Source organism: Trametes versicolor (genome assembly GCF_000271585.1).
Source record: "Trametes versicolor FP-101664 SS1 unplaced genomic scaffold TRAVEscaffold_16, whole genome shotgun sequence".
Lineage (NCBI taxonomy): Eukaryota > Fungi > Basidiomycota > Agaricomycetes > Polyporales > Polyporaceae > Trametes > Trametes versicolor.
The window spans coordinates 423,097-447,061 of NW_007360336.1; the positions used below are offsets into that span (position 1 = coordinate 423,097).

Consider the following 23,965-nt stretch of genomic DNA (forward strand, 5'->3'; position numbering starts at 1 on the left):
CACGACTACGATGTGCAGCGCGGCACGGCGCGTCAGCCCCTCACGCTGTGTGCACCGGGGGCGGAGGTACCTGCGTGCCATGTCCGAACATGTGCGTGCGGGGGGCGCGCGGGGCCACAGAACCGCACCCCGCGCCCCCGCGCCGACGAATTCCGGGGCGTCCGTACCTCCACGCACTATACGGACGCCGCTGCACCGGCTCGCAAAGGTTCGGGCGGATCTGACGAGGTCGACGTTTTCGTCCATGTGCGGGACCGCATCCCCCCACGCAGAAAATCGGCTCATCCGCCCCAGCATCGTCCCCGACGCAGGCGGAACCACCGCCACGATGTGCAGGGCGGCGCAGCGTATCTGCCTCTAATAACCTCAGCATGGGTGGTGCACATCTACGCCCTGTTATGTTCGGAAATGCGAGGGCGCCGGCTGCGTGGAAGCCCCAAACCGCGCCCCCTGCTCCGCCATGGCGGCGCCGGGGCGCGCGTACACGCTGCGTTGCGCTCCCTGCACCGCATCGAGCCAATTTCGCGCGCGTGGAGTGGGGGACGACGGGATTTCGCCTTCCTGGGCGGGTACCGGCGAGTGCGGGCGCGGGACATGCGCGCGCTCCCGACGAGGATCACGACGGCGCAGCCTGCCCACGCACACGTTCGCCTGCAGACGCAGTCGACGCCCTCCGGGGTGCTCGTGCAGACGACACAGCGGACAAGTGATATATTTCGCGCCCAAAGCATACATGGCGCCGCACACCGCGCGAACGGCGTCCGCGCACGACGACGGCGGCGGCGGCGGCGGGCGCAGGTTTATGAGCGACGCAGCACACGCCCCGCGCGCACACACGGCGGGTGGGGCGCATGGGGGATCTCCAGGCTGGGATCTCGAGTTCCAGCCACTCACCGCCTCTGGGGTGTCCGCTCCTCTCGCGAGTCGCAATTGGGGCGCCTGGTGCCCTCGTTTCCACAGCGTCGACGGCGGCCGCATCTGGGCTGGTTCTCCGCCGCGCCCGGACGCGCGAGGATGGGCCTGGCGACGGACGCGATCCACTCGGCTTGTACGGCGGCGGCGGCGGCGGGCGGGCGGTAGCCGTTTCTGTCGACCGGGGGCGTGGTCTTGCTGACGTCAAAGGTGAGGCGTACGAGCCGCGGTCCTCCGTGCTCGTCTGTGTGCGTCTGGGACTAGGACGTGCGGATCTTGACGCGGGCACGGTGCGATCGCGATGGCCCGATACGGTACAGCGCCGGTCGCGTAGCGGTCGTCCCGCAGCGCGGACAGCGGGTAGGCAATAGGCATGCGCCGTGCACAGCGTGTCTATACGGCATAAGTCGAAATAAGCGGGTTGCGAGACGGGAGGGACGTACGTGCGTGGGTCTGCGACGGTGGGCCGAGGACGAGCGCGGCGCGGCGAGGGCGGTAGTCTGGGAGACGTGGTGACGGGCCTCTCGGCAAGCACAGGTAGGTGCAATATGCTGGAGAAATGGGGTGAGTGCCTGCTGGACACGGAGGTATAAAAGGAGAGCGGAGGAGGAGAGACGAAGGGCATGAACGAGCCGTGCTCGTCTCCGCCCTCCTCTCTGCCCTCCTCTCTGCCCTCCACTCTGCCCTCGTCTCTGCCCTCGCTTGCTCTGTTTGGTTGTTGCTGCTGTGGTCGGCGTGCGACGACGTCTTGTCGCGGTCGATGTCGACAGCCTTGACTTTCGCCGTCGAGGGGGTTTGCTTCGGAGCTGAGCGCTACGACGGTGCTCGAGGGCGTGCTGACGAAGAGCGCGGGGCGAAAGAGTAGGCGCGAAGGCGGCGAGGTGAGACTGCGTGTCGGCTGGAAGGACGATGCGAAGCTGACGGGTTCTGGGTGTGCGTCCGATCGGACTCGGACGCGTCCAAGTTCTGCGGAGAGTGGATAGGTGACGGCTGCGGTACGTGCAAGCGAGGTTGGCAGTGAGGCAGTCGGATTGCTGATGGAGGAACATGCAGTGGTGCGTACGGCGAACGGAGGACGAGGAGAGCGAGGAGAGAAGGGAGGAAGGGACGGATGCGAGCGCGTAGGTAACAGTGGCCATGTAGTAGGTAGCGTCTAAGAACGAAGACGAGTCGCTAGCATTAGTCCTAGTCAACGCGGGCGTCGAGAGCGTGGCGAGAGCAGAGGCAGCGAGTGAGAGACGACGTCATCGAGGGACATGACGCGCCGGTCACATGATCTGCGTCCGAGGCCTGTCGCAGTTGATGGTGCCGCCGGTGTTCATAATGAGCACCTTGCACTCGTCCGACGTCCACGGCGGTGGAAGCGATGCCGCGGAGGCGAGACGAGACGGTCGTTCCGAGCGAGATGGAGGAGGGGACGAGCGCATCTGCCGTTTCGACTCGCTTAGATTAGATTGCTGCCAGATCTCGATCTGAGATTCTTCAGTCCCACTCTCATAAAATGACTGGTGCGCCTCCCTTGACTCCTCCACTCACCCATCCGTGCTCGATTCGCCATGGATGCCCTCCAAAAAGTGTTTGCAGCGAAGAACAGCTCGGTGCGTGTCGTGCGGTCTCGCTCAAAGGCGCGGCACTCATCGTGATCACAGACCAGCCCCGCGCTAGTCACTTTCGTGACCGCGGGGTACCCCCGGGTCGAGGACACAGTCCCCGTAATGCTCGCAATGCAGGAGGGGGGCGCAGAAGTCATCGAGCTTGGCGTACCGTTCTCAGACCCCATCGCCGACGGTCCCACTATCCAAGAAACCAACGTCGTACGTCGCGTGCATCTCATGAGCCCGCGCGCGAGATTGAACCCGCCTTTCGTGATGCCTAGGTCGCACTCAAGAACGACGTCGACTACGTTCAGTGCCTTGGAATGGTTCGTGAGGCGCGGAACAAGGGTCTCACCACTCCGGTGCTGCTGATGGGTGCGTCCGCATCCGTTCTCCCGATCTTTCTTTCAGATAATCTTAACGTTTTCAGGTTACTATAATCCTCTTCTTGCATACGGAGAGGAGAAGGCTATCCAGGACGCGGCAGAAGCTGGCGCGAATGGTTTCATTGTCGTCGATCTTCCGCCAGAGGAGGCTGTCGCCTTCCGTGACAAATGCCGTGCCGCCAAGTGAGTCCCTGCCTTTCCCGCTCTGGTCCATTAACTCATTTCGCCAGGCTTTCCTACGTTCCCCTCATCGCCCCTTCTACATCCCTACATCGCATCGAGTTCCTCACCTCGATTGCTGACTCATTCATCTACATCGTCTCCAAGGTACTTCCACAATTTCTCCGTGCTCACACGGGTAGTGTCACGGTCCTCATTCTCGTTTTAGATGGGCACGACTGGTTCTTCAGCATCAGGTACCATGAACAGTGCCCTTCCCGACCTCGTTGCACGTGTCCGAGACTACACCGACCTCCCCCTCGCTGTCGGCTTCGGTGTCGCGACCCGTGCCCACTTTGACCTCGTTGCGGACGCCGGTGCGGACGGTGTTGTCATCGGCAGCCGCATCATCTCTGTCATCAAGGCAGCACCACCGGCGGAGGTCGCACAGAAAGTTGAAGAGTACTGCCGCGAGATCAGTCTGAAGGGCCAGCCACCCAGGCGGCCGAACTTCACTCCGCGCCCGTCCGGGACGCCGTCGCGGGCGAGCGTGAGTCACAATGAGTCAACGGAGTCCGCGCAGAAGTCGATTCTGCCGCCACGATTCGGTCAGTTTGGTGGCCAGTATGTTCCCGAGTCACTCTGGGATTGCTTGGTGGAGCTCGAGGAGGTGCACAACGCTGCAATGAACGACCCCAAGTTCCAGGAGGAATGGAAGAGTCTGTATGGTTACATGAACAGGCCTTCAAGGCTCTACAAAGCCGAGAAGCTGACCGAGGCATCTGGCGGAGCGACCATCTGGTTGAAGCGTGAAGATTTGTGAGTCATAACGCACCACCTACTTCAATTGTATCCCTAATTTTCAACCAGGAACCACACGGGCTCACACAAAATCAACAACGCCATTGGACAGGTAGCTTTTGCGAATTCACTCTACTGACTGTTGCTGACCCCGTCCATAGATTCTTCTTGCGAAGAGGTTAGGCAAGACTCGCATCATCGCAGAGACCGGCGCGGGCCAGCATGGTGTTGCCACCGCGACTGCATGTGCCCGGTTCGGCCTCGAGTGCATCATCTACATGGGCGCAGAGGACGTCCGGCGCCAGGCCCTCAACGTCTTCCGCATTCGCATGCTCGGCGCGCAGGTCATCCCCGTACACTCCGGCTCCTGCACGCTCAAAGACGCGGTGAACGAGGCGATGCGCGATTGGGTGACGAACCTCTCGAACACGCACTACCTCATCGGCTCCGCCATCGGCCCGCACCCGTTCCCCACCATCGTGCGCGACTTCCAGCGGGTGATCGGGCAGGAGATCAAGGAGCAGCTCCGGGAGGAGGTCGGCAAGCTCCCCGACGCGGTCGTGGCGTGCGTCGGCGGCGGCAGCAACGCGATAGGGACGTTCTACGACTTCATCAACGAGAAGGACGTCAGGCTCATCGGTGTCGAGGCTGGCGGAGAGGGCCTCAGCGGCGACAAGCACAGCGCGACGCTGAGCAAGGGCCATGCCGGCGTGTTCCACGGTGTGCGCACCTACGTCCTGCAGTCAGCAACCGGGCAGATCGTCGAGACGCATTCGATCAGCGCCGGGCTCGACTACCCCGGTGTTGGCCCCGAGCACGCCTGGCTGAAGGACACCGGCCGCGCCGAGTACACTGTCGCAACAGACGAGGAGGCGCTGCGCGGGTTCCGGATGCTCACCCAGCTTGAGGGTATCATCCCTGGTGGGTGTTCAAAATCATCTTTGTCCGCGCGAGACTGACCAGTTCCAATCTGTCGCCGACAGCTCTCGAGTCGTCCCATGCTGTGTGGGGCGGCATGGCGCTCGCAAAGACGTTGCCGAAGGACGCCAACGTGGTCATTGTGCGTGTTTGACCTGTCACGGGCCCCTATCGGGCTTTGTTGTCTACGTGACAGACGAACTGACGGTCATTTCCAAATATTTAGTGTCTGTCCGGCCGTGGAGACAAGGATGTGGAACAGATCTCGGAGCTCCTCCCAGGCAAGTGGGAGGAGAAGCTCAATTGGCACATCACCTCGGCCCCGGTAGCGCCCAACCAATGAGCGTGCGAGCGGCCCGGCATCAGCTGGCATCATGAACCAGGGGAAATGTTGTGTGATTAGGTGCGAGCGATGGAACAGGAGAAGCGTATAACAGCTATATGTAGACTAGGGCCGCCGTGCGCTGAAGTATGAATGCACGACCGTCAGCGGTGGACAAGTACTCCAGGATGCATGGTCTAGGCCCCAATGCTCTCCGGCAAATATGCCTCATTCGCTGCAAGCCGTTGGTGCGCATGCGTGGACGAGAGAACAATCGCCTTGATGTAGGTCTGAACATGCGCAAGCCTCGTCGTCGTCGCCGGCATCCGCATCAGATTCTGTATGTTGCCTGTGTTCTCGTCCATCAGCCTCACCCCCACGGAAATGAAACCGAGTAAGATGACGGTGTGAGTACCTCGCACAACGAACCCCAAAGCAAGGTGAGGGCAAGCACAACTCGCACTCGACGACGCGTCTGGTAGACTGGTACATGCACCGACCCGCGCCACGAGCACTGCGCGCGCCCGCTGCTCGATCACGATCGACGCGCTGCATTCCGCACCCCGAGCTACGATTCGTCCCGCGCACCCGTCCCTTCCCCCCACCTACCCAGTGTCCATCGCAATTTGGCCACAACAGGCGCACAATAGTCCCCGGCAGCGTTGGGAAGCCTCCCGCCTCCGTCTCGTGCGCCCCCGTTCCTCGCTCCCCACTCCTCAAAAGGGGATCGAGATCGGTGCCGGGCTCGGGGGCACCCTGGAGGGGCGCCGCGCGCGTCGATCACCCGTCGGACGTCGTGACAATGTCTTTCGCGGACTCGAACCATGCGGCGTGACGTCCCGGCGAATGCGCTTTGTGCCCGCGAGATCTCCTCTTCCCCCGCGCGCGCACTATATAAGGCGTCGCGCCTCAGTCAAAGCGTACTCATCCACCCCCTTTCTTCCGACTCATCGTCTTTGTACCGACGCCGACGCGAATTCGCCCCCTCCCCTCCTCGTCTTTTGGCTGTTTGAATATCGTTATCCGTGTTTGTCACGTCCTCACTCCACATACTATCCCACACGCAGCGTCGTGTACGTTGTTGCTTGAACATGAATGCCAACGGAGTCGCAGCCGCCGCTTACGACGATGGAAGCCTGCAGTAAGTGCACACCATCCCGAACCCGGTCGAATCCTTTATACTCACCTGGCTACGCATCTGCAGGAGAGACCAGTGCGAGATGCTGCTCCGCACGTTGATGGGCCCAGAAGAGAGCAGCAGCCCATGGTACGTGGCCACTCTTTCCGTCGTGATTCGCCTTTGTACTCATTGTCCGCTTTTTCGTGGCCTGTAGCACCCGCTGGTGGGTAGAGGAACTCCTCGCGGCGGCCGCGGAGGAGCACCGGTGTGGAGAGGAGCCGGAGGTGGTCGAGGACTACGTGGCGTGGCTCTCGGAGGAGCACCTCCGCGAGCTCGACGCGCTCGAGCAGCGCGCACACACGCAGGCGGCCGCGCAGGCCAGGGCGGCGGCGGACCGGCACCGCGGGAGCGAGCGCCCAGAGCGCAATAGTGCTGCTGGGGGCGAGACGGGAAGGGAGGCAGACAAGAAAGGGGAGGCGGAGGTGTGGTTTGAACATATGGAGCACGCGATGGACGCGTGGGCGGAGGTCGTCCGGGCGAAGGTGGACCACGCGAACGGGGTCGTCCGGAGTGAGGAGTATGGGCGGGATTCGGATCCCTATGCAGATTGGGATGGCCCAACGGGGTTTTGTTCGCAGGCGGACTTTCCGTCTGGAGACTATTTTGGTGGGGTGGCTTGGTAGCGAAACCAAGAGCGATGGACTTTGTTGTAGATATGTGATTACTGTACTTTCGCATTAGCTTATTGCCTAATATCTCATTGTGCACTCGGACATATTGCCGCGAGCTCACCATGATAATACATCATACTCCTGTATAGTCTCCACTATATATCTTAAGTGTGAGTCGGTGAACGTTTGAAGATTGAAGTAGAAGACCACCTTTCGTTTGGCTCAACGTGACAGGTGGATAATCGTGATCGCCAAGGATAGCGGAAGGAGTGAGAAGACATACCTATTGCGAGATGCTATGATTTCCTCTGTGACTCCGGGAAAGAGGAGCGAGCTGCTGCGACGGTCGACACCCTCATGTCCCCAGGGGCCTTCTTTCCTACAATGAAGTAAGTGAATGGGCGTACGCTGATATACTAACTGCGCGCGTAGTACATTAACATTCAGATTCAGAAAATCGGTACATCACACGCATGGTGTGTCACTTACGCTAAGATTTAAGGTATGCTGGACCGTGACTTCGGAAGATATCCAAAGCGGTCAGGGATATCAAGAGCGCAGATATTTAACTCGGGGACCTCGGCTGGTCCAGTGGTCGGGGAGAGTAGTCTGGTGTACGCCACAGTGATATCGTCGGTGCTGGGCCTGTCGATGGCTGTCGCTGGAACGTTGGCACGGCAAGGGTCATGTCGGACGGGCCGGCACATGTGGGGGCCGAAAGCGGGAACTTGTAGATCAGGAAGAAGGCGTAGTGATAGCACGTGGCTGGGCGGGGGCGGGAACAATCTGAGAAAGACCAGGTGAGCATCCAGCACGAAGCTGCTGCTGCGAACAAAAAGAATGAGCTGTTGTGTGAGTTTCGGACGGGGAGAAGGGACCAGCGGGAGCTGAGGTAGAGTGATGGGTCGGCCGGCGCAGGGGCGCCCAGGGCAACGGCCGGAGTGCCTGGATCAGGAGAGAGGCGCCGGCGGACAGGACGGGAGGTCGCGCGCTCGTGCGAGGCTGAGCGTGTCAGACTCCGTCTCTCTCTTCGCCATCTCTCCTTTGATCCTCCACTGGCCTGTGAGTGTCCCCTCGCTCTCTTCTGCTCCATCCTCGCCGTCGTCCTCATCCTCGTCCTCGACGCTTGCAGCGTCCAGCTCCTTCCGCCCGCCAGCGCACCTTCCGCCGTTCGCACCGCTTTCGGTCGCCTTTGTCACCTCTTTCCCCCCTTCTCCTTCGCACGAAAGCATCGAGGCAACCATCTTCCCGCGCACCGTTGCCAGCCATGAACTCGCGTCCGCACAAGCAGTCCATGTCGGAGCTTAAGCTCCGTCGTCTCACCGAGCACAACCAGCGCCTCAGGGAGGACCTTGCTCGGCCACGGATAAGAGTCAGCGAGGCATCTGCCAGGTGCGTCCCTTGCTACCGGACGTACAGAGTGATGTTAATTCTGATCTATTATGCAGTCTGATTCGGTATTGCAAAACGACAAAAGACCCCCTTGTGCGTATCCTTCACCCCTCTTGTGTTGGCCCATCAAGCATGTGCTCCGCGTGTGAGAGCCGTCCAGGAATTGCAGCTGCTGGAGTCACGCTGCGTTCTCTCGTAGGAGATGTTCTGCGGGACCCACGGGCTTCTGCTTCTGCTGGAGTTGTTCAACAAGAATGTGATTAAGTACCAGCGGGATTCCATCCGCATACGGCTCTCAGCTGATGATGCATTTCACTACGATCCGCGCACCGTCGCCCATCCATGCTGACTTTCATTTTGCAGGTACCATCAGTATGGGGTCCCGTACCCCGTGCAGACGATCCCTACCAGAACCAGAGTGCGGGAGGCAAGGGCTGTTGTACAATCCAGTGACCGCCTCGCCGCCTCCCCTTCTACCGCTCCCGCCGGGCCCTCTCTCTTCTGTCTCTCCTCCTGCTCTCTTCCGGTCTCCCAGGCACTTTCGCGCACGCACCCACTTTCCGCCCTCTGTATCCCTCGCTGTTTGATCTCACCCACCCCACCCCTCCACCCCCGCTTTCTGCTCTCCGTCTTCTTCTTCCCCCGCCTCGGCCTCATTTCGCGTCTGTTTGTTTATCTCATTCCTCTGTGGTCCATTTATACCATCGCTCGTTATATTCATATCCTCATCCCCACCGCTGTCGCCGTCGTCCCACATCGTCGTCACGTAACATATGGTCAACTCGGAGCTTCCCTCGCTGTTCCCCTTCCCCGCGCGGCCCGCGGTCACGGTTCGCATGCCAGATGTCGCCATGACATGCCGCTCGCCTCAAACACAAGCCCGGGTCACAGAGGGCGAAGACACGGCCGGTCTCAAGAGCCCCCGCCGAGCGTATCGCAGCTAGACGGATACCGAGCGAGACGCGGGGGATAGGATGGGCGCGCAGGAGGGCGAGCGGGGCTGTAGGGCCCGGACGGAAGGAAAAACGGAGTCGCGGATTGCAGGAGAAATGTGCCGGAGAGAGACGAGGCTATGAAGGACGCTGCTGCTACCGCCTCCCCTCGCTATGCACCCACCCCCACCCCACCCCGCCTCCCATCCCCCCGCGCTGCGGAGTAGGTGCGCTGCTTATGACATCGTGTGTGTATGTATGCGCCTCCGTGGCAGACGCGGATACGCGTAAGCTCTAGAAGTACGTCTCTGGCCCGCTGCTGCATGCATACAGCGACCCGCCCGGCTCCGGGCGCCCTCGGCGATCATACAGGCTCAGGTGGCCTCCGCGCTCGGAGCGCCGCCGGGCGTCGTAGGTGCGTGCATACCGAGTACGGCCCTGCCTCGTGCGTGTGCATGGAAGTCAGGGCCCCCGCCCGGGCTCGCGTCCGAGGCTCGAGGCGTGAGTGCACAGAAAGAAGACCGTCGGTTACGTGAACATGACGGATGCGATCTGCTACAGTAGAAGTACATGTATTACGACTGCTTTCGCTGCGCTGAGCGTACACGACACACCCCCGGCCGTAGTCTAAGTCTAACAATACCGATACACTCCCCATCCACTCTAACGCCCCACCCCACCCGCGACGACCGCTCGTCCACCCCCCACACGCTCAGACCACCGCGCACGCTGCCCCATCCCCCGAGGTCGCCGAACCGCGTACCCAGCACGCCCTCCGCCCGCGCGCGGAGCCCCCGGCGAAGCCTCCCCCGCGTGTCTCGGGCTGCGCCTGTTCGGCAGTGCGAGCACGCGTCCCCGCTTCCCACCCCTCGTGCCCTCGCTTGTCCCGAGGCCAGTGTCCCACGGCTCGACGGACGCTCTCAGGGCACAGCCTCGCGTGTGGTCGAGTACCTGAGCCCCGAGGAGGTGGGAGGCGACTTACGCGTGTGCAGGTGGCGCGTATTGTGTAGAGGGGCGTCAGGATCGATATGGAGAGGAGATGGATGAGCGGGCCGCAGGGGTGGGTGTGAAGCGCGGAGTGCGAGTGGCGGGGGTGACGGGGACTGAGCTCGTGAGGTTTAGAGCTCGTGGTCGTCGTCATCGTAGGTCTCCTTGATCAGTCTGCACGGAAGACAGTGTTATATTAGCATGCGAAGAATAAGCGCGCGAACCACCGAGACGCACCGGTACACCGACGACGGTGGGTGATCCCCGTCGTTTGTGATAAAGACGTCGACGAGCTCGGGGCCAACGTAGTCATAGTACGGGTTCACAACGTCGACACGCTCGACGAGCTTGCCCTCCTCGAAGCCGAGTACGCTGCTCGGGTCCGCGAAGTCGAGCGCGCCGTACTCGTGATAGAGGTTCCAGAGCGGGGTGAGTTTGAACTGTCCCGCGCAGACGACGACCGGCGTCGAGTGCGCGCGCGCCGCGGTCGCCGCGAGCAGTGCCCCCGAGATCGCGAAAAGCCCGCCGTTCGCGAGGATCGCGTGCGCGCCGAGGATGACCTTGTTCACGCGCGACATGATCGCGAAGATGGACGAGTCCGGGACGAGGAACGTTGAGATGCCGGCGGCGGATAGTGAGCGCGCCATCTCGTGTCCTTGGTAGGATGGTGCTGTCTCGGCAACGATCACCGTGTAGTTGCGGTAGTGCCCCGCGGACTTAAGGAACGCCTCCACAGTCTTGGAGTGCCCGATGGTCAAAATGATCTCGCTGAGCAGAATTGACGTTAGATCCGAGGAGACCCCAGGTTTGATTCACGTACTCAGAGTGAACGTGGTCTTTTGCGTTCTTCGATACGTTGTCGTACACGGTTTCGAGCTCGTCAAGCACATCTTGGATCGCCTCCATGAGCACGGGCTTCAGCGCTCGCGCGAAAGAATCCGGATCATCGGGGTCGTTTTCCTTCAGCGTTATCCTGCCGTCTGACTTCGCCGCGCCGCCACTCTGCTTGCGCGGCTGTCCTTGGAGGACAAACTTGCCGATGGAGTAGACATTGCGGGACGCCGCAGAGCCCTTTGTGGCGGAGTTGTATTCTTCGCGGACATTATGCAAGACTCGGCGGACAGTGTTTCCGACAGAATGTTCTGCACATGTGGCGGATGCAATCAGTCTTGAGTGCAGTATGGCTCTGATTGAGGACGCACCTTTGGGCTGAGCTTCCGCTAACCTCCTCCCGACTTCACGAATGATCGTGATCAGTTGTTGGATATTGGTGAAGCGCGCCTTTGACACGACTTGGCGGAGTACTATGGCAGTTTCGAGGGCTGCTTCTCGAGATCCTACAACCTGTCTAGGATACGGACCAGCCGTCAGATAATGCACAGTGGATGCGCGATCATACTGACCTTCTTCGAAGTTTGGCCACTAAAGTCTCAACTGCTCTATGGCCGGGAATGTTCTGGGGTTCGGGTGCCATGTATTCGAACGTTGTCCGGTTGTAATGTGCAGCAGATTTCGTCGGGTTGTCTTTGGCGAGAGTTGTCTAGCTGTTGCGGAGCAGGAGAAGAAGAGTATGCAGGGGAGTGTGGAGGAAATGCTTGAGGAAGGTTAGCGCCGAACGCGTTCCAGTCCTCGCGATCGGACAGATCAGATCTATCGAGTCAAAAGCCACGTGTGCGACACCATGGGCGCTTGGGTGGAGGCGCTTGCTCGATCGTTGCTCCCGCGATGCCGCGTTCCTGTCCTCACATTCTTCAGGCGTGAGATGACCCAAATACTCAAGTCGATGGACCAAACGGCTTCAGCCGCGATGAAATCGCATGGTAGACAAACTAGTTATGCTTGACATGCTGAGCAGGCTACACCAGGTCATGTGTACATATTTCAAACTTGAACCGAGCCGAACACACACTGATCATGACTCGCAGCCCGCGCGCCCATGATAATGCTCATATAATCGCTGTGCTGCGTGCAGAGCTCCCGTGGAGACCATCTATCCACCCACCATTACCGCAGACATGGACGACTATCATGCACAACGGAAGCAACTTATTGCAGACGACAGGGCTCTGCGGATTGACCATGCCGCACAGAAGGAAATTTCCGAGGAGGAGCGCAGAGCCGACAAGATGCTCAGGCACATTCGTTCCTCGGAGGCGGTATCGGTATGGTCTGCCACCCAGCCATTGAAACATCTACACGGATCGCAACAGCTATTCCCTGGTATGGCATTTTTGACAGGTAAGCGCCGTGGATGGATAAAAATCTCCCGAATATGTGACGACATTCTTGGATCCAGCCAGAGAGACCATCGTCGGCACCAAGCTTTTTGACATCCTCAGCAAGGTGCCTATCCTGATCACGCCGTATCCCGCAAATACTAAGCATCTGGAATTTTAGATGCCGAAAGGCGGCCTTCTTCACGCTCATCACGCTGCGATGGTGCGGGTGGATGTGCTTCTTAAGCTCGCGCTGTCGCAACCCGCCATCCATATCCGAGTTCCCGCCGTCCTTTGTTCCGCCACCATCGGAACAGCGCTGCCAGAATTCCGTGGTCTTTCCCGTGCTGAGTGGACGACGCATCCTAGCATCACGGATCAGCGATATGCGCCCGATACGTGGGTGCCCATACAGAACGCACGAAGCAATTTCAGCCATGCTCTCGGCGGTCCTGAAGGTTTTGACCGCTGGTTCACCAATATCATGACAATCAACCCGTCTGAGGCATATGGCACACACAACACCACGGGTGAAGTGGGTATACCGTGCGCATACGAGGCTCCTGTCGCATCAGTGACCTATTCCGACAGATTTGGAAGAAGTTCCAAAGCACATTCATAGCTGCCCAGGTCAGTCGGCAGTAGCGTTGAGGTCCTCACAATACCGTGCTCAGGCGCCTTCGGTCTATGTATAGGGTTTGATATTCTTTGAACCCATATCGACCGAATACATACGTGAATTCTTTTACTCGTCGATCGAGGACGGCATCTCTTATGTGGAAGTCAGGATGGCGTTCCATCAGAAGTAAGTCCTCTCTGAATAAGCCCTTCAGCCGTCGATATTCATATACTCGAGCAGGTACATGACTGGTGCCGATGGCGAGCGCAACGTTCCCCATCGTGTGTGGCTTCAGCTGTACGACCACATACTCAAGGAAGTGAAGGCGGACATGAAACAGCAGGGGCGCGAGGATGAATTCGTCGGGTCCAAGGTGACCATCTTCACCGCAATGTTCTATACACGACCATGCTCATCGTCGTACGGACGTAGATCATATACTCCATCCTACGGATCATCACACCCGAGGAAATCGAATGGTATCTGGAGGACTGCATCGCGATGAAGCAAGAGTTCCCGCACCTCATCTCGGGCTTCGATCTCATCGGGCACGAGGACACGCTCCTGCCACTCATCTACTATGCCGAGTCGCTCTTGCGCTTCGTGGAGCGTCAGAAAGAGTTAGGCATCGAGATCCCCTTCATGTTCCATGCTGGCGAGACGCTCGGAGACGGCACCGTGGCGGACATGAACCTTTACGACGCTATACTCCTGGGTACAAAGCGGATCGGACATGGGTAAGTGCCGACATCTACAGTATATATGCAGGTGTCCTGACGACAGCGCAGGTTCTCGCTGATCAAGCACCCCAAGCTCATGCAGATATGTCGAGAAAGAGACATTTGCGTCGAAGTGTGTCCTATATCGTAGGTGGACGGTGATCGCTCCAGCCGGGGTATGCGCTGATACCTGACTTCTCCCCTGCTAGGAACGAAATCTTGGTAATGCGTCTATCAGCGTTGAAATGTATCATGCGAGGCTCATCTTCCGCACAGCGCCTAACCGGCTCTATGCCGATGCATCCCCTCCCTGCGGTCATGAACCAAGGCGTGCACGTCGCTCTCTGCTCGGACGACCCGGCCGTCTTCGGGAATATGGGTCTCACCTTCGACTTCTACCAGGTCAGCCCAACGCCGACATACGTGTAGCGCGGACTCTCACGCGATCATCGTGCAGGTCTTCGTGGCGAGCGAGGTCAACAACCTCACAACTCTTCACGAACTCGTGTGGGACAGCATCAGAGTAGGATTCGCTCGATTCACAGCTTGGATGCTAGGCTGACTCGGTATTTACAGTACTCTGCTCTCAGCCACGAGGAAAAGGAGTGTGCGTTTGAGAAGCTAGAGAGACGGTGGAACATTTTCGTTCGCTATATCTTGGATACCTACGGCGGCGCAGCGTAACGAGAACTGAACCTGCAGGTATTGTTGAACCGCCCGAAGGATGCATTGGACGCGTACTCCATCCACCCAGCCTTGAATTTGTACCCTTTATATGAAAATTTCAAATCAAATATGTGTGTCTCATCAGCGACCTCATACTTATGGCTCCTTCACATGTAATCTATCCAATGGGGGCAGATGGAATCGTCGAAGGTGGAATATATTTCCAACAAACGGAGCCTCGTCGGCGTGTTGCTCGAAGGCCTCAAGGGCATAGCGGGTGGGCTGGGATGCCCAGTCCACCTCTACTGATCATTGTCACTTGTGCGTTTGTCTGTCAACCGACGTCAGCGATTCATACTCCCTCATGCCAGCGTCACGGTCGAGTCAACCGCACTCACAGTAGTGATCGCCATCGTAGTACCACATCGCCTCGAGCGCACTCTCCTCGCCCTATGCCTCCTTCACAGCCTGAACGCATCTCTTTATCCGGTCCAGCGGGAGTTTTCTTTGAAGGAAACCATGCGTAGCACGATTCATGAGGAACGAGTAGAATGTGGTGTGCGGCTCGGGCTGTACATGTTGGTAGCGCTTGCGATTCGCCAGAGGGCACCAGAGCACACAAGCGATGATAACCCCTCCGAGATGATGCTATATATTCGCGATGCGAAGCAGGACTCCTAATAGTCGTGGAAATCTGAGTTCTGAGATCGAGATTTGTCCCGAACCGCGGGGCAAGATTCAATCCCTCTTCGAAGGGGTCTCTCAGAGCATTGTCAAAGGACGCGCACTTTATAGCGACCGCACAACGCTCACCTATGTAGGAAACACCACATTTACAGATCAAGGCTTATGAATATCGCCCATATATCTTGGGGCGTTTGTGTAGCGGAGAGGACGGGGAGAAGAGACGTGAACAAACTGCGACGATTCTGAGCGAGATGGAAAGGGCGAGAGCGAGAGCAAATACAGGAGGTGATACAGAGAAGAACGTCTATGCTCGGGGCTTGTCGCGCACACGCTCGTTCGCTGTGGGATAGATGAGACGGGCGAAGAGAAGGAAGGGAAGTAGACGTACGGTTATAGTGCAGAAGTTTCTCAATGAGGTCGACGTGAGTGAGCACCATGCGGCGACAACAGTAGCGCTTCAGCTGTAGCTGGTCCAGCGCATCTCTGTAGGACAGTCAGCATGTTACAGAGTGAGAGGAGGCATAACTCACCCTTCAGGTATGTCGTTGGCGAGCAGCTCCAAGTACGCATTCCATTTATCGCCCACCACCTTTCCGCAGGAAAAGCATCGCACGGGGATGATCTGGCCAGAAGTTCAGCACACGCAAGGACAGCAGCAGCGAGCAGGAGCGGGTACCATCGTCGGCGTAAGAGACAAGGAGCACCGGCGCCTCCAAATTTCCGCCACACCGTGATCAGCGTGAACGTGACGGTCGCGGTGTGACTGACGCGGTTGAACGCGCCTTGAACGCGCCTTGGCCGTCACGTCCGTTCTCTCCTTTCACCGCACCGACGCCCGCGATGGACCACTTCGAGCTCCAGGACGAGCTCCAGGCTCTGCAGGACATCGACTCCTACAACATCGACAACGAGTCCGATGTCTCCTCCCTTGACCCCGGCTCTGTCGCCGACCTCCTCAGCTCCGCCGTCGACGCCCTGGCGCACAACCCTGAAGCAATCACCGACCCCGCCGTCTTCGATGCCTACCGCTCTCTCCTCAAACATGCCGCCGCTCTACAGGGCTCCCATATGATCAAGATTCTTGACTCCATATCTTCGGCGTACCATGCACAGATCGAGGCCACTGTTCGCGACATCGACGAGGAGGACCAGCAGACGGTCTCCGCGCACAAGATGCCCCTCGAGATCTACGCGTTTCTCCTCCACTGGTTCGTTTCCGCCGCGGAGAAGGTCAAGACCTCGGGCGAGGACGACGCGCCTGCACCTGCTCCGAAAGCGAGGCGCGGCCGCGGAGGAAAGGCCGCGGCATCAAGGTCGACCGCGCGGAAACCACCGGAGGAGTGGTCCTGGCAGGACCAGATCCCCGCCACCCTCAACTTGATATCGAAGCTGTTGCGCATGAAGACCCAGCGCATATGGCAGACTAGTGCGGAGAGGGAGACGTTCATCAAGTGAGTCTTCATTCGCCTTCAGACCTCCTACCGGCGCCCATGACGCGGGCACATTGCCACCGGCGTAGCAGGAGTAGTTGCGCTGGTTCAATGTTGACATCACACTGTATCTAGCTGCGTAGTCCGCCCCGTATACCACATCACCGAGAACGAGCAATATATGAAGTCCGTCGAAATCCGCCGCGGCGTGTACAAAGCGATATGCCTCGCCGTCAAGCACCAAGGCCACGCTCTCGCGGCTCAGATCAGCATAATGCAATCCTTGCAGTACTACGAGCACTTGTCCGAGCCCATGGCGGAGTGTCTGAACATCCTCGCGCGCGACTTCGACCACCCGCAGCTCGGAGACGACATCCTGCGCGAGATCGCCGGCAAGTCGTTTTCCGCGCAGGATACCAAGGGCCCGCGTGCGTTCTCCCGGTTCCTCGTGCGCTACGCCGAGCTCGCGCCCCGGCAGGTGCTCAAGCAACTCTCGCTCCTGATCGCCCACCTCGACTCGGAGTCCTATCCCATGCGTATGGCCCTCGTGGAGGTCATCGGTGGAATCATCCGCGAGCTGTCCGACAGCCCCGAGAACGAAGGGCTCGGCGCGATTGGTGCGGCTGCCGCCGCGGGTATTGGTCTCGCGGGAGGCGACCGCGCGAAACAGCTGAAGCAGATCAACGGCTTGTACGACCTGCTGCTCGAGCGCACGCTTGACCTCTCGTCATACGTGCGCGTCAAGGTGCTCTCGACGCTGGCCCGCTTGTGCGATAGCAGCGGCAACAAGTTCCCGCAGCAACGGCTCGCGATGTCACGCGCGGCGGTGGATGCACTTGAGGACAAGGCGTCCGGCGTACGGAAGGCGGCGGTGAGCTTGCTCGTTCGTCTCATCCTCACGCACCCGTATGGAATGTACGGTGGGTTCCTGAGCGAGATGGAGTGGAAGGAGCGGTACGAGCAGGAGGCTGGGGTCCTCGCAAAGATGGAGGGCGAGGTAGGCAAGGCTGTCGATAGGGAGGAGGGCGAAGATGGGAGCCAGGCCGATGAGGATGATGAGGATGAGGGCTTGGGCGATGAAGAGGAGGGTGAAGAGGACGAGGAAGGCGAGAAGAAGAAACGTAGAAAGTGAGTAGGATGAAGTATGACCTGCGCATCAACTGACAAACTGTGCAGGAAGCGACGCAACGACGACGAGATGGAAGTCGATGGTGAAGAAGACGATGAGGACGAGCCTATGTCTGACGACGCGCCAAAGAAGCGGAAGAAGAAGAAGCGCAAGTCCGAACTGGACCTCACCGCGTTGGCTAACGAGGCAGCTGCGCTCGGCGAGTTGAACGAGAACCAGCACCTTCAAGCAAAACTCACGAAGAGGTTCTGTCTCGATGCTCTGGAGTTCATTCGCACTGTCGAAGAGGGCATGAAGACTGTGCAGAAGCTGCTCGCGTCGACGAACAAGCTCGAGGTGCTCGAGGCGATGGAGTTCTTCCGCGTCACGTACGAGTACAAGTTCGATGCCGCCGAGGTGAGTTTCTCTGCCTGTTTCCTTGTGTAAAGCACAAGTGCTAATCAAAATTGTAGGCTGGGATCAAGAAGATGCTTCATCTCATTTGGAGCAAGGACAACAACGCGACGTCCGAAGATGGTCGTGAGCTCAAGAGCGTCCGATCGCGCCTGCTCGAGTGCTACCGCACCATGTACTTTGAGCCTATCCAGAACCTGGAACCCAAGGCGCAAATCAATCGCATCGCAAAGAACATGATCGAGTACGTGTTATCTACGACCATTCTTACCACGCAATGCCTAACGCGTATATAGAATGACGTACGATGCCACTCTTGCGGAGCTGACCAGTCTCGAGGAGATGTTGCGGCAGCTCATGGAGGAAGGCCACATCCACGAAGATGTCGTCGCGAAGCTCTGGCAGGTGTACAGTAAGTATCATAATGTGCGAACAAGGCACAAAATTGACGGCGTGGATCGTAGGTTCCGAGCGGCCGCTCCCTCGAGCACAACGACGTGGCGGGGTCATCATCCTCGGGATGCTGGCACTCGCAAAGCGAAGCGTGGTCGCTGACCGTGTTGAAACGCTGGTGAAGGTCGGACTTGGCGAGCGCGGCAAGGTTCGTTCTCCACCTGTCCTCCCGTTGCCTTCGCTGACATTCAACCTTAGAGCGACTTGACTTTAGCCAGATATACGTGTGTTGCGCTGCAGCGACTCAACGGCAGCGCCAAGAAGGTTAAAGGTTCACTGCTTGACAAGTCACTCCGAATCGATATGGACAACCCGCTCTTCCGCAAGCTGCAAGAAGCTGTTGAACGCCCCTGTCGCACCAAGGAGTGGTTCCCTATGGCCGAACAAGCGATCAACACCGTCTACGCGCTCGGTGAACGCCCCGACGTGCTCTGCAGCAACCTCATCAAGAATTTGTCCCGACGTATCTTCAACAAGAAGCCCCTCGCGAGCTCGCAGTCGCAGGGATCTTCAATCGACAAGGATCCCGACGCTATGGATGAGGACGAGGAACGCGAGAACGTTGATCCGGACGCGACGCAGCCGTCGTCGCCGACGAAGTCTGCAGCTTCGCAGACCAGCGCGAGCAAGGACACGGGCGACGCCTTCGAGCTCAGCCAGCTTCTTTTTATCGTTGGCCACGTCGCGATCAAGCAGATTGTCTTCCTTGAGCTTGTGGAACGAGAGTGGAAGCGACAGAAGCACGAGAAGGAGCTAGGTGAGTACCGTGTTTCGCTCTCTGCATCCTCCGTCTCATGGGCCAATCACAGCTGCGAAGCTTGGCGGTACGAGCGCTCAAGACAAGAAGGAGCAAGAAGAGCTTGATCAGGTCGCGGGCAATGCGGAGGATGAGATCGGTGAGCGGATCGCGGCCATGCGCGAGCATGAGCTTCTTTACGGCTCCCAGTCTCTCCTCGCGACGTTCGGACCTATGCTCGTCCATATTTGTGGCAGTCCGCACAAGTTCAAGGTGAGCGTGCCTCCTTCGCCCCCTTCAAGCTTGGCCGCTGATACGGCGCCCGCGCAGAACCGAACGCTGCGGATGGCCGCGACACTGGCGTTCAGCAAGTTCCTGTGCGTGAGCTCGCAGTTCTGCGAGCAGCACCACCGGTTGCTGTTCAAGATCCTGGAGACGTCGAAGGACCCAAGCATCCGGAGCAATATCGTCATCGCGCTCGGAGACGTCGCGGTCTCATTCAGCAGCATCATCGACGAGAGCAACGACGAGCTCTACACGGGCCTGCGCGACCCGGACATGGTCGTGAAGAAGAACACGCTGATGGTGCTCACGCATCTCATCCTCAACGGCATGGTGAAGGTGAAGGGACAGATGGGCGAGATGGCGAAATGTGTCGAGGACGAGGATGAGCGGATCTCAGATCTTGCGAAGCTGTTCTTCGCGGAGCTTTCGACGAAGGACAACGCGATCTACAACAACTTGCCCGACGGTACGTTCATGGAGGTGACGGAATCTAAGTTCGCCCGCTGATGCTCTGGCATTACAGTGATCAGTCACTTGTCGGTAGGGGCTCATGCTATCGACGAAGACACGTTCCAGAGCACGATGAAGTACATCTTCACCTTCATCGAGAAGGTGCGTGTCCCCGAGCTCTCCTACCAGCACCACCCTAACCCTGTCTACCTCCGCAGGAGAAGCAAGCGGAGAACATCGTCGAGAAGCTGTGCCAGCGGTTCCGGCTGTCGGACGAGCCGCGCCAGTGGCGCGACATCGCGTTCTGCCTCTCGCTGCTGCCGTTCAAGTCGGAGCGGTCGGTCAAGAAGCTCATCGAGGGCCTCCAGTTCTATCGCGATAAGCTGCACGAAGAGACCGTGTACGCGCGCTTCCAGGAGATCCTGACCAAGGCGCGTTCGAACAAGTCCGCGAACAAGCCCGACGCGGAGCTAAATGAGTTCGAATCCGTGAGTCCTCTTTTGATACGGTGCCCCTCCGGTGACTAACACACTAGCACAGATCTTGGATGAGAACCGCCGCCAGGGCGCGGAGGACCAGGACTTTGAGAAGCGCGTTGAGGGCAGGAAGGCGATCGCTAAGAAGCGGGCTACTCGCAGAAGTAAGTCTTCATCTGTTCGTCGTCACCTGCAGATCGCGTTCTGACTTTCATCGGTAGCTGCTCGCAAGAAGCCCGCCGCACGCAACGTCGCGGACGAATCTGACTAGAGGGGTTTATCTATTCCGAGCTTTCTTCGCTGCATTGCTATCCAGGGCACGTTTGTATTCTCGCTTGTATATCAGTATTGTAGTACATTATAAACTGTATCAAACAGTCAAGGAGCTCAACACCGGTACAGTAGACCGATGGATATATTCGCGAGCGATTACCGAACAATATCTGCATACAATTTCGGTGCGTATCGGAACGTTCGCCGCGTGGCTTTGTTTGGCTTGGTAAAACAACGCGTTGTGTACGGGCGCCTATACGAGATACACGTCCGATCGTACCTCATGCGACAGCGTCTGCTATCATCGCCCACATGGCAGCACGTACTCGGCTCGTCGCATGCTGCCTCTCACCACCACCTCCTACCACACCCTGACTGGCGTTTTGTAACTTTCAGGCCTCAGCATCGGAGTTGGCTCGCTCATCTGCGTAACTGCTATGGAGACTTATTTGAAGAGGCGCAGCGAGCTGATCGCACAGGACAGAGCCCTACGGCCTGACCATGCCATCGCAAAGGCCCTATCCGCAGATGAGCAAAAAGCGAGCGAAATTTTGCGCAGCATACGCGCTTCTGAGGACCGCACTGTTTGGAATGGCAAGCTTCCAGTGAAGCATATACACGGACCGCAGCAGATGTTCCCCGGGATGGAGTTCCTCACAGGTGAGTTTCTTGTCTCGCAAAAATGCATCGCGCAACAGCTAAATTTCTTTACTATAGCTCGCGATTCGATTGTCAACACCAAGCTCTTTGACATCCTCAGCAAGGCAAGATCATCGATCGAACTTCACCGCACGACGCTCATCTTTCACAGATGCCGAAAGGTGGCCTTCTGCATGCACACCTCGATGCCACCGTCCGTGCCGACGTCCTTCTCCGTCTTGCCCTCGAACAGCCTGCCATGCACGTTCGCATGCCGTCTGCTTCGCTCAACGCAAGCACTTTGAAAACAGTGCTACCTGAGTTCCGAGCGCTGCCCAAAAATCAGTGGACTACGACTGGGAGTATCACTGATGCTGCATACACGCCGAATACGTGGGTGCCGATCCAGAATGCGCGTAGCAACTTTGGCGCGGAGCTGGGAGGGTCTAGCGGCTTCGACCGATGGGTCATCGACGCTCTAATGATCGATCCATCCGAAGCATACGGTACCCATAACACGACTGCGAAGGTGAGAGATAAGGAGTTGTCCGTACGAAGCTTCACTGTTCTGACGACACTCTACGCGCAGATCTGGGAGAAGTTCCAGAGCACGTTCTCTGTGTCCGATGTTGGGCCCTTTCCTTCCTCATTCTGTGGATAAAGGCCAACTGATGTATGTAGGGTCTAATTCGTTTCGTGCCAATCTGGACGCAATACGTTCGCGAGTTCCTGCTCTCCTCTGTCGAGGACGGCATTTCTTACGTAGAACCACGTATCCTATTTTGGTTCAAGTAGGTGGATTTGCATGCTATGCAGACATCGGATTGATATCATTCATATCCTTGACCCGTATCTGTAGGTATATGGTCGGCGAAGATGGTGAAGAAAATGTGCCACATCGGGTCTGGTTTCAAATCTATGACCGCGTCCTCAACGAAGTCAAGGAAGAGTTGGAAAAGCAAGGCCGTGATGATGAGGTCATCGGTTCTAAGGTGTTTATCTTGTCATTCTTTCCGCAAGTACCGATATGTCGCAGCACACTTACCAGTTGCCTGTATTTTAGATCATTTACTCGACCCTGCGCAATGTCACCTGCGAAGAGCTCGAGTGGTATCTCGAAGACTGTCTCGCTCTCAAGCAGGAGTTCCCGCACCTGGTCGCAGGCTTCGACCTCGTCGGGCATGAGGACTCGCTCAAGCCGCTCATCTACTACGCGGAGCCGCTCCTGAAGTTTGTGGAACGGCAAAAAGAGCTCGGCGTGCACATCCCCTTCATCTTCCACGCGGGAGAGACGATCGGGGATGGCGGCGTGGCGGACATGAACCTGTATGATGCGATTCTGATGGGCACGCAGCGCATCGGACACGGGTAAGCGTACATGGACTGCGACGAGGAGCCGTTGCTGAAGCCGCTCGCTAGGTTCTCGATTGCGAAGCACCCCCGGTTGATGGAGATTTGTAGGGAGAAGGGTATCTGCATCGAGATATGTCCCATTTCGTATGTATCTCCACACTCGTCCGAGTGTAACGCGCTGACTGCCACTCGGCAACAGGAACGAAGTTCTAGTACGCCTACGAATCTTATGTAAACGTGGATATTCCGGCTAACCCTGGTCGTGCCATAGCGTCTCACCGGGTCTATGCCCATGCATCCGCTGCCCGCGATCCTCAACCACGGCGTTCATGTCGCACTGTGCTCTGACGACCCTTCCGTGTTCGGCAATATGGGCCTCTCGTTTGATTTCTTCCAAGTACGCTCGGCCATGTCCAGCTCGCCGGTACGCTAGCTGACTCAGGAGCGCCTCATGACAGGTCTTCGTCGCGAGCGAGGTGAACACGATCGCGACGCTGCGCGAGTTCGTGTGGGACAGTATCAGGGTACGTCTGCCTCTATGCGGCCTCGCGCGCATGCCACTATCTGTGGACTGACATGTTCGCTACTACCGACGATGATACAGTTTTCGAGCTTAGATGATACGGAAAAGCAGTACGCTTTCGCCGCGCTTGAGCGCCGCTGGACCGTGTTCGTCAACCATGTGCTTGACACATACGGCGAGAGCTTCGGCCTGGAGTCGCAGTAGGGCGTGTTCGGTCAGTACCTGCGCAATCTGGCCCCAATGCGGGAGGATTGAGTATCTTGAGATTCGAACTGTTGTATGTGCCGCTGGACAGGGTATTCTTGGTGTCCAGCGCCCTAGTGAGTTTGTACTGTCAACAGTCCACATCCGCGTTACTAATCTCACATTGTGTGGCGTTTAGAGATGTAATGCTCCCGCTGACATCATGCCGAACGTGATGTGCAACTGCGGTCTGCCTAAATAGCTCTCAACGAACTTGAAATCTGACGGAATATCACGATGGCGCAGGGCGAACACAATAGTAAGGAGGGCCATGTGTTGACCTTGGGTTGTTTCAGCAATGTGGACGGTTTGCGACTCGCACAGCCTGTAGTGGCAGCTGCCAGTGGCGGTGAGTACTCGCTAGAACTTTACGCCATCATGACCAGCAAGAGCGGGCATCAGACTGACGTATACAAACCTACGGCGCTACCGCTGTTGACAGCCAAGCCTTCAGCAAGAAAGAAAGCGCGAATCTGACGG

The 23,965-nt window shown here is 58.2% G+C and overlaps 8 protein-coding genes across 8 annotated transcripts; 6 read left to right on the forward strand and 2 right to left on the reverse strand.

The window, feature by feature from the left end:
• The first annotated feature begins 2,437 nt into the window (after positions 1-2,437).
• Positions 2,438-5,272, forward strand: TRAVEDRAFT_61512 (tryptophan synthetase). The gene is made up of 10 exons (XM_008047184.1): positions 2,438-2,510; positions 2,562-2,726; positions 2,789-2,882; positions 2,938-3,076; positions 3,124-3,220; positions 3,282-3,871; positions 3,923-3,965; positions 4,015-4,774; positions 4,837-4,913; positions 4,998-5,272. The coding sequence occupies exons 1-10, from the start codon at positions 2,469-2,471 to the stop codon at positions 5,112-5,114; spliced, it is 2,124 nt and encodes a 707-aa protein (XP_008045375.1). The 5' UTR covers positions 2,438-2,468; the 3' UTR covers positions 5,115-5,272.
• Positions 5,273-6,184: 912 nt separating this feature from the next.
• TRAVEDRAFT_54260 (uncharacterized protein) lies at positions 6,185-6,896 on the forward strand (the record flags this gene model as incomplete). The annotated part of the gene is made up of 3 exons (XM_008047185.1): positions 6,185-6,234; positions 6,298-6,360; positions 6,428-6,896. The coding sequence occupies 3 exons, from the start codon at positions 6,185-6,187 to the stop codon at positions 6,894-6,896; spliced, it is 582 nt and encodes a 193-aa protein (XP_008045376.1).
• Positions 6,897-7,915: 1,019 nt separating this feature from the next.
• Positions 7,916-9,503, forward strand: TRAVEDRAFT_176033 (G-protein gamma subunit). The gene is made up of 4 exons (XM_008047186.1): positions 7,916-7,946; positions 8,017-8,276; positions 8,333-8,369; positions 8,640-9,503. The coding sequence occupies exons 2-4, from the start codon at positions 8,152-8,154 to the stop codon at positions 8,727-8,729; spliced, it is 252 nt and encodes an 83-aa protein (XP_008045377.1). The 5' UTR covers positions 7,916-7,946; positions 8,017-8,151; the 3' UTR covers positions 8,730-9,503.
• A 265-nt stretch (positions 9,504-9,768) lies between these two features.
• Positions 9,769-12,212, reverse strand: TRAVEDRAFT_61514 (eukaryotic translation initiation factor 2B beta subunit; the record flags this gene model as incomplete). The annotated part of the gene is made up of 6 exons (XM_008047187.1): positions 9,769-10,369; positions 10,433-10,963; positions 11,016-11,337; positions 11,398-11,543; positions 11,599-11,651; positions 12,198-12,212. The coding sequence occupies 6 exons, from the start codon at positions 12,210-12,212 to the stop codon at positions 10,327-10,329; spliced, it is 1,110 nt and encodes a 369-aa protein (XP_008045378.1). The 3' UTR covers positions 9,769-10,326.
• TRAVEDRAFT_157025 (Metallo-dependent hydrolase) lies at positions 12,190-14,550 on the forward strand. Its single transcript, XM_008047188.1, has 12 exons — positions 12,190-12,433; positions 12,492-12,538; positions 12,593-12,946; positions 13,003-13,041; positions 13,107-13,216; positions 13,271-13,403; positions 13,463-13,767; positions 13,819-13,896; positions 13,959-13,971; positions 14,026-14,151; positions 14,207-14,272; positions 14,326-14,550. The coding sequence occupies exons 1-12, from the start codon at positions 12,211-12,213 to the stop codon at positions 14,431-14,433; spliced, it is 1,602 nt and encodes a 533-aa protein (XP_008045379.1). The 5' UTR covers positions 12,190-12,210; the 3' UTR covers positions 14,434-14,550.
• An 856-nt stretch (positions 14,551-15,406) lies between these two features.
• TRAVEDRAFT_40930 (DNA-directed RNA polymerase core subunit RPB10) lies at positions 15,407-15,781 on the reverse strand (the record flags this gene model as incomplete). The annotated part of the gene is made up of 4 exons (XM_008047053.1): positions 15,407-15,441; positions 15,491-15,585; positions 15,633-15,724; positions 15,779-15,781. 4 exons carry the CDS (start codon positions 15,779-15,781, stop codon positions 15,407-15,409), a joined length of 225 nt encoding a protein of 74 aa, XP_008045244.1.
• Positions 15,782-15,942: 161 nt separating this feature from the next.
• On the forward strand, positions 15,943-20,662 carry TRAVEDRAFT_136794 (condensin subunit YCS4; the record flags this gene model as incomplete). The annotated part of the gene is made up of 12 exons (XM_008047189.1): positions 15,943-16,553; positions 16,668-17,660; positions 17,709-18,057; positions 18,114-18,298; positions 18,351-18,466; positions 18,519-18,655; positions 18,706-19,273; positions 19,317-19,516; positions 19,574-19,994; positions 20,052-20,140; positions 20,197-20,466; positions 20,519-20,662. 12 exons carry the CDS (start codon positions 15,943-15,945, stop codon positions 20,660-20,662), a joined length of 4,083 nt encoding a protein of 1,360 aa, XP_008045380.1.
• A 502-nt stretch (positions 20,663-21,164) lies between these two features.
• Positions 21,165-23,718, forward strand: TRAVEDRAFT_61517 (Metallo-dependent hydrolase; the record flags this gene model as incomplete). Its single annotated transcript, XM_008047190.1, has 13 exons — positions 21,165-21,387; positions 21,445-21,491; positions 21,539-21,895; positions 21,956-21,994; positions 22,048-22,157; positions 22,226-22,358; positions 22,430-22,734; positions 22,786-22,863; positions 22,919-22,931; positions 22,991-23,116; positions 23,178-23,243; positions 23,324-23,562; positions 23,625-23,718. 12 exons carry the CDS (start codon positions 21,165-21,167, stop codon positions 23,444-23,446), a joined length of 1,620 nt encoding a protein of 539 aa, XP_008045381.1. The 3' UTR covers positions 23,447-23,562; positions 23,625-23,718.
• Positions 23,719-23,965: the final 247 nt, after the last annotated feature.